The following is a 15,263-nucleotide window of genomic DNA, read 5'->3' as shown; positions in this document are numbered from 1 at the left end:
CGACACGCAGGACACGATTGAAAGAATGTGCAATTTACCAAAGACTCCAATCAGAGGGATCACATTCGCTGCGTCGTTCCGGAGGTTTTGTGTTGTCGTGTTCGGACGATCATATCTTCCAATATGTTCCACCGTAACGACAAAAAAGGAAACGGAGCTGCAGATCCAGGGGGTCACATACTCTCTCTCTCGTGGTTTGTCATAGCTACAGTTACATGATGCAACAAATGCTTTTGTAATCACGGCTTATTTAAACCCAGTGATGCAGTTATACAAACGACAATAATTCTTCTTTGTTTTTTTTTCACCAGTGGCGACACTGTGGGAGACTGCAGCTCAGAAAGTGATTGTTTTTTGTTTATCATTTGAGAAATTTGGGCGTCAACTGTACATCTGATGCTGTTAATCTGACTGCTTGGGTATTGTTGTGGTTAGCTTTTTATTTTTTTGAAAGCTAATCTAATAACCAGACTGTTTACTCTGACGGCGACACAAAACACCTTCACATCTGTCTTCGAGGTCGTTACTGGGTCTCTGCGCGATGGTTATTTGCCTCCTCGATATTGAAATTTTACACACAAATGTACACCAAAACAAACCGGGTACCTGCACAGACTTCCTGTCGTAGGTTCCAGATTATTTTTTTTTCATATTCTTTTTCCACGACGCCTCTTCTCTGCCGCTGGCCACCGTGAAGAGAAAGTGCCGTGCCTTTGGCGAGTGTGTGGGAGTCCAAATGGACTGTTTGTCAACAGACCCCCCCCCCGAGACATGTTCACCTCCACTGGCCTCTGCAATCTCATGCTTGCATGCCGATTCGATGAATAATTGTTCTGAAGACATGTGCTCTCTGGATAGAACACTTCCTAGTTCTCTTCTGTTCTTCCTTATTCATTATTATTATATATTTTTTTTAAGTGAGAAATGTATAACAATTTTGCTGTTTATTAACTAAGAATGTCACACACAGATTTTTTTTTGGGACACGGGTAACCCAGAACCTTTTTGTACTTGTCTGTCATTACTGGACAACCCTCAGTCATTATGATGCTGACCTCATCCTTTGGTTCAATGATCACTTTGGTCTTCATTCTCTGGAGAATTCCTCAGAGCAGCACCATCAATTTGATGGACAATCAAGATGGGCTGTTGCATATCGGTGTGCGTGCGTGTGCGTGCGTGTGCGTTTCCGTGTGCGTGTCTGTTCAATGATGACGGGGGGTGGGGGGGGCTGACATTATTACGTCGATGTTAATGGTCTCTTTTTTTCAATTGCTGCGTAGCCGCATTCAATCCGCCGGCTCTACTTATTAGCCCTGATCAATAGGACCACCACGCTGGATATTGATGCCAACATGGGCTGCAAAATCAAACAAAATTACGTGAGATTGTTGCTTAATTCACGCGCATTTCTGTGTTCCGACTGTATGCAAGTGAAAAAAAAATACCAACACGCAGCATTTCCACACCATGGCAGCTGCTTGATTTGCTTTATATTATTGTATTGATTTGTACTAAAAAAAAGTGTCTGCTAACCAACCCTTGCTGCACTGTGGTTGTGCATAACAAAGTGAAAGGAGGTATACAGCAACTTAATTGTCATTGCACGATGGAATTGCACTTGTGTGCCCCTCGTGTTGCTGGTTTGAAGGTCTTATTGTAGAAGGGGGGCGGGGGGGATGAGATACGATGGAGATTGCTAATTGTGTGCTAAATAGACTTCAGCAGATGCCAGCATAACTGGCCTGCCAACCCAAGTAAATAAAGTGTTTGGGAAATGGAGAGAGACTGGCTACAAGGGAGAGAGCTCCAAATATAGAAACCTAATATTTGGAGACCAGAGCTGTGATGGGGCCGCTGCAGAGATATTAGCACGGGGAGCAGGAGGCCACTGGAGCGCAGTCCTTTACTGTAGTTTAATACAATTTATGAATTTACTGTTGAAAGGTCACTTTGGCACTGCGGCAATTCTCAGATCTTTGTCTAAGCAGACTTCCCAGAGTGGAAAACAGCCCTATTTAGCCCTGTCGTTGCAGCGCCCTGTGAGTTTTAGCTTCCCACTTGAACCGATGCTTTTTTTTGGACCTTCACCAATCTGTATTTGTGAAAAAAAACAAACCCTTGTAAAATCCACAGGTGTGACTGCGAGTACGAATGGCTCTGCGACGCAGTGGCAACCTGTCCACAGGGTGGCCCCGCCCTCACACCAAGACAGTTGGAATAGGATGGATGCACGGATTGATGTGTGTGTGTGTGTATAGAAGGATTGAGAAAACAGTTGGAGGGGTAAATTTTAAATTCATTGAATTTTAATGAAAGGCAGATCATTTTATTGAGTTCATTTTTTTAATTTTTTTTAAGTGTTTTATCAATTTATCTGGTGTGATTTTGTTGCTAATTCCTGCTTCCCGAGTCCGATCCCCCTCACTCAGTGTGCGTGCGTGCGTGCATGATTGTGAGCATGTGATGCCTATGGCTCCTTCAGCTGGCACCTGGCTGAGAGGACGTCCTGCCCCCTCTCCTTCCAGTCTGCCTTGGAGGAGCTCTATGTGCTCTGCCTGCATTGGCCAGGCCAGGGTTATGTAATTTTATTGCATAATTCAACTTCTTAAAGGCTGTACAGTAAAATAGCGGACATACAGTACCCCCCCCACCCTCCATCAACCGCACCATAAATGTTATATTTTCCCTTCTCATCCTGATTTATCTGCAGTATTTCCTTAACACTCTTGACCTCCCTCTGCTCCCCTCTCCCTCACCCTCTCGCTCTCAGGTGTGTGCAGCATGGCCACCAAACCGCACCCCCCTCTAATGAAGAAACACAGCCAGACTGATCTGATAAGCCGCCTGAAGAGCCGGAAGATCCTCGGAGTGGGTGGCGAGGATGATGACGGCGAAGTGCACCGCTCAAAGGTCAGCTGAGTGACGTCACCTCATCTTTCATTCATGGCCACTCGTTCGTCAGCTGCGGCAGCGGCAGCAGCAGCAGCACCAGCAGCTGCACCGCAAGTGGCTCATGTGCATGTTGCGGCGGCGTTGTCGAATCTGCAAAAAGTCGTCGCCGTCGTCGCTCGATTGTTTTCCCTCAGGGCGTAATCGGAGATGCATTCTCCAAACCCGGCAATGGGCTGTGGATCTGCCATTAAAAGCCACAATGGTCTGTTAATTGGCTCATCACTCTCTCTCTCTCCCTCCCTCTCTCTCTCTCTCTCTCGCTGTCGTGGCGTCCCATTGAGTGCATGTGCTCCTTCTGCCTCATTGAACCGAGATCACATAATCCCACGAGCTGCCGCCGCTCTGCAGAGACGCGACTCCTTTTCCTCTGGGAGACTCTGCACCTGGCGTTCCCTTTCCTGCCTCGTCCCGTGTAGCTTCGTATTCACGCAGACGATGCACAATGTAGCAAGCAGCTGAAACACAATGCCGCCGCGCACGCGCGCGCACGGTCGTTCCTCCATGCAAAATTCACCCGTCGCACTGCGTTGCGTTGAGCAGCGCTCCTGCAGGTCAGCAGGATATTATACTGCGCTCCAGTCAGCTCGGGTATCAGGACCGCAGGATTTATCCATTTCATTTAGTTTCAGATTCGCTCACGACGGGCAGAGCTGACGGCCGACCCCTGAAATATTAATCAGCGGAGGAGGCGATGGGAAGACGGCCCACGGTGCCTCACTTCGGGTCATCGGCCGTCTCGTCTCGGAAGCTCCAGAGTGTCTTAACGAGTCACTGCAGCCAGACGTCTGCCGCTCGCTTCCCTCCAACAGAGTGTTGCGAGAAAAGTGTTGTGTACCAATCATGTACTTCTGCTGGAAATACTTCAGTACAACGCGCTGGAAGGCAATACATTTATTGTGTGGCGCTCAAACTAATAATAACTGATAGTAATTTATCACAAACACTTAAACTTGATTTGGAGATGTGAATTTTTTTTTTTTTCCAATCTTTTTTTGTGGCAGACGCCCATTTTTTTGGTCCCCATGTCACGTTTGTTTGCTGAAAATGAAAAGATTCTTCATTACGTGTGTAGCCAATACTTCTACTATCAGAATAACTAAATGTTTATTGAGCAACTGACCCCTTTTCACCACTTTGTTTTTTTATTTTCCTTCTTCCAGAGATGAAAATTGAGATAAAACTTTGCTGGAATAGAATGTTTTGTGCCTGCGTGCGTACGGCGGATGCTCATTTCCCCCCCCGCCCGGTCATTAATAGATGTCTAACTTTAAAAACAACGTACAAACCAAGGTAAAGCAGCACTTGAGATAACATTCTCTATTGTACTCGCTCTTCTGAGCGGCAGTCGTCCTGCTTCAGCCAACAAAACAAGAAAAAAAACTCAACCGTGGCTCTCCACTGGAGCGTCGACTTCTCCTCCGGCATTGTGCTGCTGATCCCGAGCTCGACATCCTCGCCACGGCCGCTCGTGACAAAGGGACCCGCGCGGCCAGATTAATGGCACGAGGGACAAATTTAGTTGATTGAACCGCGTGAACAAAGACGGGAAGGGCCTCTGCAGTCAGGTGACTGTCTCTTCCTGCACTCTTTTTTTTTTTCCCTCTTTCCGCCTCGCCTCGCCTCGCCTCGCCTCGCCTCGCTGATAAGAATACTTTTCCTGTTGCGTGTGCTTTATAGACGGATAGCTGCGTGCTATTTGCAGCTGGGCTTCTCACCCAAACACTGCTGTTCTGTTGCAGCGACCAGCCTCTGACTGGAGGCCACACTGACTTCAGATGTACAGCTGTGTGTGTGTTTAATGTCCCACAGGATCAAAACTAAGACTCACAAATGGTTCCCACAATTTATTGACCCGTCTGCATTGCGCAAAACATTATTTTTTTTCCCGTGTTTTTTTTGTAGTAGATTCCTCCGTGCTGTTTTTTTTTTTTTTGCCTTCATCTTTTCCAGTAGGTCAGTGACTCTGGTGAACGTGGTCGGCCGAGCGAGTGAGCGACGAGGCCAGCTGATTAGTTCTCAGGAAAGACAGAAATGTAATTTCCTCCTTTTCTTTCCACCAGCTCGGCTGGCCCCACCCCCTCAGCCATCCGTCGGTTGGCACATGGTCCCCTCTGAGCCTTTCTCATGCCCGTCATGAATATTTATGTTACCCTAACCCTGTCGAGAAAAGAGAGAGAGAGAGAGAGAGAGAGAGAGAGAAAACCCTCCCCCTGATGTTTACGGCACAGAGAGGCTGATTTCTCATGGTGATGTGATCGCAGCTGCCACGGTGGCTGGCTGCCGACCCAGAGGAGAGCCCGATCTGGAGATCTGGATCCATCGTACTGGAAATATTGTCCAGGCTGATGTTAAAAACTGTTTCTCAGAAGCCTGCTTGTGCAACGCTGGAGCCAAGCGTGCGCACTCTCCACGGGCAAACGAGGCGTGTTGTCGTTCCTCTTGACAAGAGGAATAAAAAGCCGCAGGTTGCCCACGTGGAGCAGATACGAGCGCTGGATTCGTCTTTTCAGATAAAAAGTCCAACCGGGGCCTGAAGTTGAGAATTAGCATTAGCATTAGCTATGAACTCCATATGCATCACATCAGCTAACGTTTGACCGCATTGTCCCGGTCAAGTAGACAAATAAATAAAGTACCTGTAGTGAGAGGACAGGTAAACAAATAAATAATTGATTATTCACTTGTAAATACTTCTAGTACCACATTAACTGACTGACTGACCCCTTTTTGCCTTTTTGTATTTCCATTTCCGCAGTTGTTTTCAGAAGTTCTTTGCCAGAATGGAATGCAGCCTAGACTTCCCTTCTGACTCACCGCTGTGTTTTTATTTACTCGGTGGCGAAGGCCTTATTTTGATGTCCAGACTGTGTGATCCTGCACTCTGACGCTGCCAAGTCTCATCTAGCAGAAAACCACTGATAGCGGGATCCCTGCGAACGCTGCCAGCCAAAGGATGATTAATCGCTGCTCCGCTGGTTTTTTGGTTTTTTTTTTTGTTTTTTTTCCCTGCCAGAGAATCTGTTTGACTTGCAGCGTGACGTCTCCTTTCAAACGGCCCGTATTGTTTTCATCGTTAGTTTACTTTCTGCGGCCAATTCAAGACTCTTCTTCTTCTTCTTTTTTTTTTTTTTACGGCCCTTTCAAATATGGATCGAAACTCTTATCTGTGTGCGTTTGTGTGTGCGCGCGCGCCCGTATGTGTGTTTCCAAGCCGCGTCTAATCAATTGAGTGGCTGGCAGGTGTACTCTAATCACGGTGTTCAAACACCAGCAGTGATCAGGAGGAATCAGTGGCCCCTGAGCGCAGTCAGGGGCTCTTCTGAGAGCGCTCAGTGCTTGTGTCAGCGTGATATCTTGCTCATTGTTTGCTTTTTAGTGAATTGGCAAACCGTTTCTAAATTGCATTTTCATCATGGGGTTTAAGTAACTGCAAGGTTTGGCCGTCATTTGGATGTACATACGATATTATTTCTCAGTCACACGCAGTATTTGTAACAGAAACGGCTGTATCATCTATCAAAGTTGCAGAGAGAAGCCCAATTAACTGAATTTATTGTATTTCTATAACCTCATTTCGAGGAGGTGTGTGAGCGTGCGTGCTTGTTGCAGTTGACTCTCAACTTAACCGGTTGCGCGAGTGTGAATTTGAAACAATCGTTTTTATTTGTGTTCTGTTGCTTGAGAGCTGCGAGTTTCTTTCTTCCCCTCTCTCGTCAGTGGGAGTCGACTCAACAGGTGAAGACATTCACAGCCTCCTAATTAACAATTGTTTACCACTCGGGGCACTTCCCGTCCTCGACGCCGCCGTGTTAAACGGCCTGTCCCCCCACCCCCCCCCCCCCCCCCCCCCCCCCGTCTTCCTGCCGCAGGTGCCGATTCCCGACGTGGCCCGCAGAGAGCACATTACTCTTGATTACGCGGCACTTTGTTTGCCGGCTGCCGCGGCAGATTGCTTCTCAGATGTGATCGCTGTCGCGCTCCCCTTCTCCCCAAAGTCATTCTGTCTGTTTTTGTTTTTTTTTCCTTTCTTCTTCTCCTCCTCCCGTCTGTTTCGCTCACAGATCAGCCAGATGCTCGGAAACGAGATCAAGTTTGCAGTGCGGGAGCCAATGGGGCTGAGGTGAGGCGAGGTCACCGGCCGCGTCGGATAAAACTCGTGAAATTGGACATCGGCTTAGAAAAATGAAAGGCGTGACAGGTGTCAAAAAGTAACGTGACGTCTCTCCCGGCAGGATGTGGCTGCTCTTCTGCGCCGTGGCCTTCACCGTCACAGCTGTGCTGGTAAGTTGAATCCAGCCTGGCCTCGGCTGCCTTCTCAGCCCCAGGAGTTTGAAAGTTCACTCGTGCCTCCACGATGATGATGGTCATGGTGGTGGTGATGACCATGAAAGAAACGCCTTTGCACACATTGCGGCAGACAAAAAGCTAATCGGTGCTACTGCTGATTCTGTTTGGACCTTCCTGTTTGGGGGCCATGTGGAGAAACAGCGGCGTCTTTGTCGGCCACGTCACAGACGCTGGATCTCAGCGTCCAGGGGCCTCGCAGAATCGTTTCTCACTCACTGACAGGAAGTCTTTGTCAGCGGCGCTTCATTTTTTTTTTTCTTTTTCTTTGGTGGGGGGGGGTCGGGATCGGTCATTTGGGGTGGACAGAATACTGTTGTGCCCGATATGACAGCGTTGCGTTGTGCGTCCGTCTCCTCCCACAGGCGCTGATCTTCCCCAAGCAGCTCTACGAGGCCGTCTTCGAGGAGGAGCTCACCACCATCAAAATCTTCGTGCGGCTTTATGGCGCGACGCTGCTGAGTAAGCTGGGAAAACAAAACGCCCTGACGCAGTGTGTTGACATCGTACCGGATGTATTGACAGTGAATGCAGCACGATATACACGCACGTTTCCTTGTTTGCGCTACACTTGTAAGTCAATGGGCTTTTCTGACAACGGGATGGTGCTGCTAACGCTCTGTGCTGTGCCCCAATGATTGTAATTTGTCGGAATTTGGAGATTGTAATGACTTTGAGTCTCAGGTCAGCGATGATGTCAGCGTGGAGACGTTCTAACGTGCTGGAGTTTCTGAAAAGATCTGCTAAAGACCTTTGATTTGTTCTTAGTGGAGCCGCTGACTGTCTTGCTGTTACAGAGGGTTCTTCTGTGCAGCAGCTGCTGACAAATCACTGCACAGTGGGGCAGCTCGTGTTCTTAAAAGACAGTCAAGACAGTTGTTGACGTTGACTCAGTATAGGAGATGAATGAGGTGTGAGCAGCTCTGCTAAATCTCTGATGTATTCAAACAACTGTGGGCTGATTTTCTGGAGACTAAATGATTTTGTGACTTGAGTTGTGACAGCATCTTGGGAAAAAAAAAAGCCTTTGCAATGAGCACCGATGACGGGAGAAACATTTATGAAACATTATGTATTTTTTTTTAATCTTAATCACTGTTGAGGAAAAAACAAAAGATGCCCACGTCAAAGCTTTAATTTGAAAATTCTCCAGTTGTCATTTTAACAGTCTTGTGCAAAGCACACAGCATCACCGCCAGCCAGTTACTTGGTCAGGTGTGTGGTATGAAAGTGGCCTGTGTGTTCAGCCTGGTTCAATCAAACGTTGCTGCCTGGAAATCAACTGTGCAGATTTTCCAAGTATCTATCCAGTTTTTATTGTCGCTGTGGGCAAACAATAACAAATGTTTTCCCTTTTTTTTTTTTATTTCTCTCTTATGATAAGATCTCTCTCTCGCTCCTTTTTCACAAGACATTTACAACACTTGGAAGACCAGAAGCTGATGCGAGCGTCTCAAAAATAAATTAAAAAAAATAACCCTTTTATTGTGACTATTACGGCCGTGAAAAGAGATCAAACTGCAGCGTGATGGCATCGTGAATCAATTCTCGCAATGCTGTCTCCATTTTAAATGTCGAGGGACGGGATGGGGGGGGTGTTGGGGATTAGTTGAGGAGCGGGGGGGGGGGGGCATCCTAGAAGACAGAGGGGGCGGTGGAGACGCCGCAGGAGGGGGATTCATGTGCCGCACAGATGGAACCTCACAGGGAGACGATGCAGCCCATCGGCTCGCCCACCTCTCTGCCCACTGCTGCTTGTGTGGGTCGCAGTAATACAGCGCAATAAATTAACTGCATCAAACTGTGGGCGCGGCGCGGTGGGGGGTGGGGGGGGGGGTGCAGACGACGCTGAGAACGGAATCAGTGGGCCAGTGATCGCAGCGTGCACACGCCGTCCTGGATCACACTGTGTGTGTGTGAACAGCCTTCTGCTAGAAACCCTGCTGATGGTATATCTTTTTTATTTAAAAGGGACAGTGCATATTAATAAACGTGTAACTGTGACTCTGCCAGAATTAGCCAAAGGCTACTTTCCATCTGCAGTCCCCGGCAGCTCAGAAGAAATAACAAACACAAATAAGAAATACAAAAAGGTTAACAATCTGATACTAACAAAGAACACAAAGAACACAAAGAGTTGCATGAAGGATGCATGAAAAGTTACAATTAAAATGAGTGCTGACAGATCTGGTGTCTTTTCAGCCACTTTTTAGTTTTAGATTGACTTTAAAAGTGTTAAATGTGTTCCAGTCTCTTATTGGAGCTGGAATCTCATTCCAGACCTCAGTACCTGTGACTGATGACACCTGATTACTGAAGGTTTGTTTGTCTATGTGGAACTGCACAGTCACCTCCACCTAGTGGAGGCTCTGGTTATTCTCCCACCGGTGCCGGATCTTAACTTAATGAACTCCACCCTGAGGCGATGAAGTCCATGCAGGATCTTATATACAGAGCAAGCAAGTTTCAACTTCTTTTTTTTTAAAATGATCAAAACTTAAATGATTGTATTTCTGAAGAACAGGGCAGCGATGGAAGAAAAAAAGATTCCTCATCCAGTACTGTACTGAAGAGAGGTTCTTCAAACTCACACAAGCCCTAAACTCTTCCTCATTTTACAGGCCTGGCTGTCATCCTGTGGATCGGCCTCTACACCTCGGAGAAAATCGTCATCCAGTGGACCCTGTTCACCGCGTCGTGCTACTTGTTCAACGAGTTTCTAGGTGATTAAACATTTCCAGGCGCGTTCACCGTCGGTGCACATCGTGAGGGTTGGCTCTCAAGCTTGAAGCAGACCGTCTGCCTGTTGCCCCAGAATTTTCCCTCCGAGGACGTGTTGACACTGCCCTCTAGTGGTACAGTTTCAGCTTCACAGCAAGCCAAGGAATTTCAGTTTGGCCTCCAGTGATAAAAATGATGGAAAGCAAATAGTTCTCCCTTTTTGTGTGTAAAAAGTCTGACTTAATGTTAAGCTTGAGATTGATTAAAGAGGAAATTTTCATTTATTGAAATTTCAGATGAACTTTTGTTTCACTTCGTTACTTGATACGGATGTCGCAGTGAATATTTTTCAAAGTTCACAAAAAAAGAACAGTTCCATCTGTGCCTCCGCGCTGTCCCATTGGGTTTCCCATCACCACTTGCAGTGCACAATGGAATTTGCCGTTCCACCGCGTCCTGTGCTTCCCACTCAAACCGCTGTGTGCCGTTTGCTTTTTTTCCAGTGATGTCCACCACCTTACTGGAGCTCGGGATCCTGCCCAACGCCGCCCTGCTGCTGCTGGTCAGCCGGGTGATCTTCCTGGTCGTCAACCTGTCTTACTACCACCACCTGGGCCGCAAGCCCAAGAAGATGTGAGCCGACCACGCCGTGGTTGAGGGGAGGGGGTGACCGAGCACAGAACACGGATAACGGTTGGGGTCGGGGGGTGGGGTGGGGGTGGCGGGGGGTGTGGGGTGGTGTTTGTCTGGGGCTTCGGAGGCCGACCAGCCCCATGCGTGTCGCAAACGTCCCCAGTTTTCAGACGACGAACGCGGTCACGTTTAAGACTCCACGGGAAGAAGCGGAAGCTTCGCGGTACGGTGAAACCGTCTTTGGTCGGGGCCGCGTTGACGCACATTCCAACAACTCCCCTTGATTGAATATTTACTGTGCGGGAAAACCTGAAGGCATCCAAGGATGCTCATGTACAGCTTTGTTTTCTATATTTCTGCATTTATCGATATCTAAATCTGCATCCCCAAACCGCTCTCAAACCACACTCAAGGGCCGCTGTGTGTGTGTGTGTGTGTGTGTGTGTGTGTGTGTGTGTGTGTGTGTGTGTGTGTGTGTGTGTGTGTGTGTGTGTGTGTGTGTGTGTGTGTGTGTGTGTGTGTGTGTGTGTGTGTGTGTGTGTGTGTGTGTGTGTGTGTGTGTCATCTGTGTCCTGTTAGATGCTGTTGATGTCACCTGTATGCCAAAGTAAAGCCTCAGTGTGTGTACTCTTGCATGCCTCTCGGACATCCCGCAGCAACGCGTGCACAGCTAGTATCAGAAATTCAGTGTTTGATTGAACTCAAGCTTCAGCGAGCGGAAACTCCGCACCGGGCCGTTCCGGCACAAAGTTCACCTAAACTCAAGTACCTGCGTTAAACCTAAAGAATATATATCAGGGAAAAGGACTTGTGAGTCCGACTCGTCTAAAGGATCATTTGCAAGCCTGCGACCTTGGAGTGTAAAACTAGCGTCGCTAGCCGAGCGCGTGAGAGCGCAGTGCGAACCAAGCCTGGAGGTTGTTCCTTCTCATCCATGTAGCACAGTTTGGGTTTCTACTCCCCCACCAACCATATCCTTAGCCTTGCCTTAAAACTTCTTCTGATGGGAACAGTTCACTAACGCTGCATCCTCCTCCTCCTGCTGTGTATCATATGTAAATAAAATACTTGCTATACTGTGGTATTCTTGTGAACCAAAACAGGGAGCTTGTTCAGTGTTCAAGTTTTTCTCTCTCTCTCTCTCTCTCTCTCTCTCTCTTTTTTTGCCTCCCCCAATGGGCTGGCTAGCTAGCCACTGCTATTTTTGTACCTATTTAAGTGACGTTTGTGTTTTGGTGGTCTTGCATGAGTGCCGTGTAATCCAGCATACGTAGAGGGTTAGTTCAGATCTCGTAGCAAGCTGCCGCAGTGAGGGAGCAAGGCCTGGCAGGCTAAATTAGCCCGGTAGATTTAATTTATTCCGCACCTGAACTCTTTACCCGCTTACAAAAAGCCAGATGCCACCCAGTGCTCGACAGCGGTTTCCAACAAACCCACAGGTCCAGTGTTTTCTCTCTACCTCCTGATCCTTGCCGTGTCCCCAGGTCCGGCCGCAGGGGGCTCAGAGCTGTACAGTGGATCCGTCGCAGGAGCCCGTCCCTCGGAACACTTTAAAGTCGAGTCGAGCCGCGTTGTTAACCTCACGTCCGACGTCACGCTTGTTTCAAATGAGAAGCGTTCTGTTCCTGGGCTCCTCCAAAGGTGGTCCATGTTGTCGCAAATCACCACGTTGGGCCAGGCCCCGGTCGAAGGGAGTGGTCCTGAGGTCACGGTGATTGAGGGGTTTGCATGTGCTGGCGGGGGCCGCTGGAGGCAGATGTTCCCCGGTGCACGGATGGGACCAGTGTGGGTGAGCGCAGACTGGGGGGGCGGGGGGGGGGGGGGGCGAAGCGACGTGAAACATGGGAGAGGTCTCCTGTAATCCTCCACCGTTGTAATTATCTTTCGACCAGTTTTTAATTAGATGCAGCTCTCCCGAGTGACATTGTGCGTCTCGGCCTACTGCGCCGTCCTGACTGGCATAGTAATTACCGCGTTAAGGCGTTCCGTTTCCCTCCGATAGTACAGGACTCGCATTTTTAACCTTGTGAAATGAAAGGCCTCAAAAAACTGTGGGGTTTTTGGGGGGGGGAGAGCCAGGAAGATACCAGACTTGAGATTTGATGCAGAGGGTTGACCTGAAAGTTTTGGGAGGGGGGGTTGTCAACTTGTAACAATTGAACTCCTCTGGGGGGGGGACACGACACATACTGGACTTTACCTTTTGCGAACTAGCCGGCCGGGCAGGTCAAACTGTTTTCAACCTGTAGCATTGTGCTCTGATGTGTATATATATATATTTGCTATGTTGTATTTCAAAAAAGGAATTGTTATTGAATTCTACTATTTAGTTTGAAATAAAGGAAACCTCTTTATTTTAAGGTTACGGAATCAGTGTGTGTGTGTCTGTGTCTGTGTCTGTGTGTGTGTGACGTTGTTGCTCAACTCTCCTACCAAGAAAACAATTGTTTGCAACATTTGCAGGGAATGTTCAACCTGTACTATTGAAATCTCTCGGGTCCCTTGCTGTACCTTTTATTCGCTTCCTTATTTTTTTTCCATCTTGCTCTCCGGTCCAGCAGGTACCTGCTAAGTTTGCCTGCAACCCTGGCCTTTGATGCTCTGTTGGACCTTCCACACGTTTGAAAAGGGAACGGGATGATTTGGGGCGTTGCAATAGAAGCCATCTGTGACGTCACAACATTTTCAGAGCAGAGCAGCTTTGTGGAAAGTGGAACAAGCAAGAGGACCAAAAGATGGACTTCTGCTGACACGCTTTGAGACAAAGTGTGAAGAAACAAATGAGAAGAGAAAAAGCAACCATGCCTTTAAATCTGTTTTAGCTGCGTTTACTGAACCAGGTGTCAGGTTGATTTAAGTTTGTGTTCTCCGGATCACGTTTTCTTTCCTGCCCGGTGACTCTCAGCCTTGATGAAATCCAGTCTGGGAGGGCAGACGTATTGTGTCACACATTTGTTTAATGTTTTGTGTTTGGAAGGCGTGCAACGAGTCCCAACACGAATCACCGTCAGGCCTCAGCGGGCGTGTTGATCACACTGAATCTAATAACTGACGCTGCATACCAGATTTTATCCTGCGTCACCTTTTCCCACTGCGACCTTCTCTCCCTCTCATGGTGAAAAGGGGGGGATTGTGTGGCGCAGGAAGTGTCCGTGGTGGAGGTTGCTTGTAGGCCAAAAAAAAAAAAAAAAGAAGAAGAAAAAGCTCCCATGTGTCTATGTATACGCATTCCCTCCATTCCTTCCACCGGGCACAGGGGTAAACAGTATTTTGCCTTACAACGGATCATTTAAAAGGCCGCCTGAAACACTGCACAAGGTTTAGTCAGTAGCAGCAGCAGCAGCAGCAGCAGCAGCATGTGATCAACACACATCAGAAGCTGGCTGGCCGGCCAAGGGTATACAGTAATTTACCTAATATCACGGTAAACTGGACCGACGGCGGCTATAATTATTTTCGCTCTGTTTTCTCAGGGGGGGGAAACTTGTGATTTTCTTGTGTTTCCTGGAGTTTACAAAGGATTGAATGCAGGGATGGGCCAAACTGTCTTTAAGCAATCATCAGATCAAATCGGATCACAACCCGAGGCCGCAGCTATCAGCTGTGATTGTGTTGCAAAGTGCACATGCTTAAGCACTGCAATTAGTTACACATTTAAAGGTGCTGTGCGTGGGTGAATCGTTGGGTTCCCCCCCCCCTTTTGCCGGACTCACCTCTGCCTTTGCAGATATAAACTATAACTTGGAAGCTTTGAACGCCTTCTAGGGCAATATTGGCTCTTTTACTCAGTCATTTTATTAATGATGAAAAGAACTCAGTACATTTCTTTCCTGTGAACTTGGAACTAAAAAAAAATGAAATAAAAATGACCAACCAAATATAACAAAATCCTTTGTCGTACCATGTGTTCTTTACTCGTATCCAGTGTTGGCAAGAAATCCACTACTGTAATTAAATTACTTTTTTTTTTTTTACTGACAGAGTAATGTGACGAGAAATACTCTGGCGGGCGAAAATGTCAACTATATCATAATTACTTGATCAAGTAACAATTCCATTTCTCTTCTGAAATATTTTGCAAGCTAAAAATGTATTATTATCCACAAAATGTCTGAAATTTAGAAAAACAACCGGGAGGAAAAACAAAAGATGTCGCAGATAGATGATGCAGCCGTGCGTGCAACGTCATTGATATGCTAAGATGCACCAAAACAAGCGTGGCGGCAATTGCGTTTGACAGCTGGAAATACAAACATTACTTTGAGTTCATCGCGTCCAAATGATTGAAAGAACATTGGGGTTCGTTGTACGTTACGTGCAGGAAACGGGACGTTCTCAACGGCTACTTCATCTCTTTTTCAAACTAAAGTGATTCGTAATCCATTACTTATGAAACAAAGTAGTTCAAAAAGTAATTTGATTACTTTTTTTTTAAAGGCGTAAACAGTAGTTGGATTACTTTTATGGAGTAATCCCATCAACACGGCTCATATCAGATGTATAAAGTGCCGAGTGTGTACAAGCATTGATACAAACCATGCATTTATTAATGAGGATTTATTGAACTTGATTAGCAGGTTTCCTTATGAAGAGGGGGGGGGGGGGGGGGG

General features: G+C 47.3%; 2 protein-coding genes across 4 annotated transcripts in view; one reads left to right on the top strand and one right to left on the bottom strand.

The window, feature by feature from the left end:
- The window catches only part of LOC142888900 (tumor protein p53-inducible protein 11-like), a 29,562-nt gene extending 16,544 nt beyond the window's left edge, over positions 1 to 13,018 (top strand). For all 3 annotated transcript variants that reach the window (XM_076027387.1, XM_076027389.1, XM_076027390.1), the window contains exons 3-8: positions 2,774 to 2,913; positions 7,017 to 7,075; positions 7,188 to 7,236; positions 7,665 to 7,761; positions 9,921 to 10,022; positions 10,524 to 13,018. In XM_076027387.1, the coding sequence (XP_075883502.1) occupies positions 2,785 to 2,913; positions 7,017 to 7,075; positions 7,188 to 7,236; positions 7,665 to 7,761; positions 9,921 to 10,022; positions 10,524 to 10,657 (570 nt within the window). In that variant the 5' untranslated portion in view covers positions 2,774 to 2,784 and the 3' untranslated portion in view covers positions 10,658 to 13,018. The remainder of the gene's footprint in view (positions 1 to 2,773; positions 2,914 to 7,016; positions 7,076 to 7,187; positions 7,237 to 7,664; positions 7,762 to 9,920; positions 10,023 to 10,523) is intronic.
- The window catches only part of edc3 (enhancer of mRNA decapping 3 homolog (S. cerevisiae)), a 237,940-nt gene that overhangs the window by 38,914 nt on the left and 183,763 nt on the right, over positions 1 to 15,263 (bottom strand). The window lies entirely within an intron of this gene.

This window comes from Nelusetta ayraudi, unplaced genomic scaffold (genome assembly GCF_046127955.1).
Source record: "Nelusetta ayraudi isolate G7.1 ecotype Tasmania unplaced genomic scaffold, CSIRO-AGI_Nayr_v1 ptg000020l, whole genome shotgun sequence".
NCBI classification, from domain to species: Eukaryota; Metazoa; Chordata; class Actinopteri; order Tetraodontiformes; family Monacanthidae; genus Nelusetta; species Nelusetta ayraudi.
This window is presented reverse-complemented; position numbering and strand designations above follow the sequence as displayed.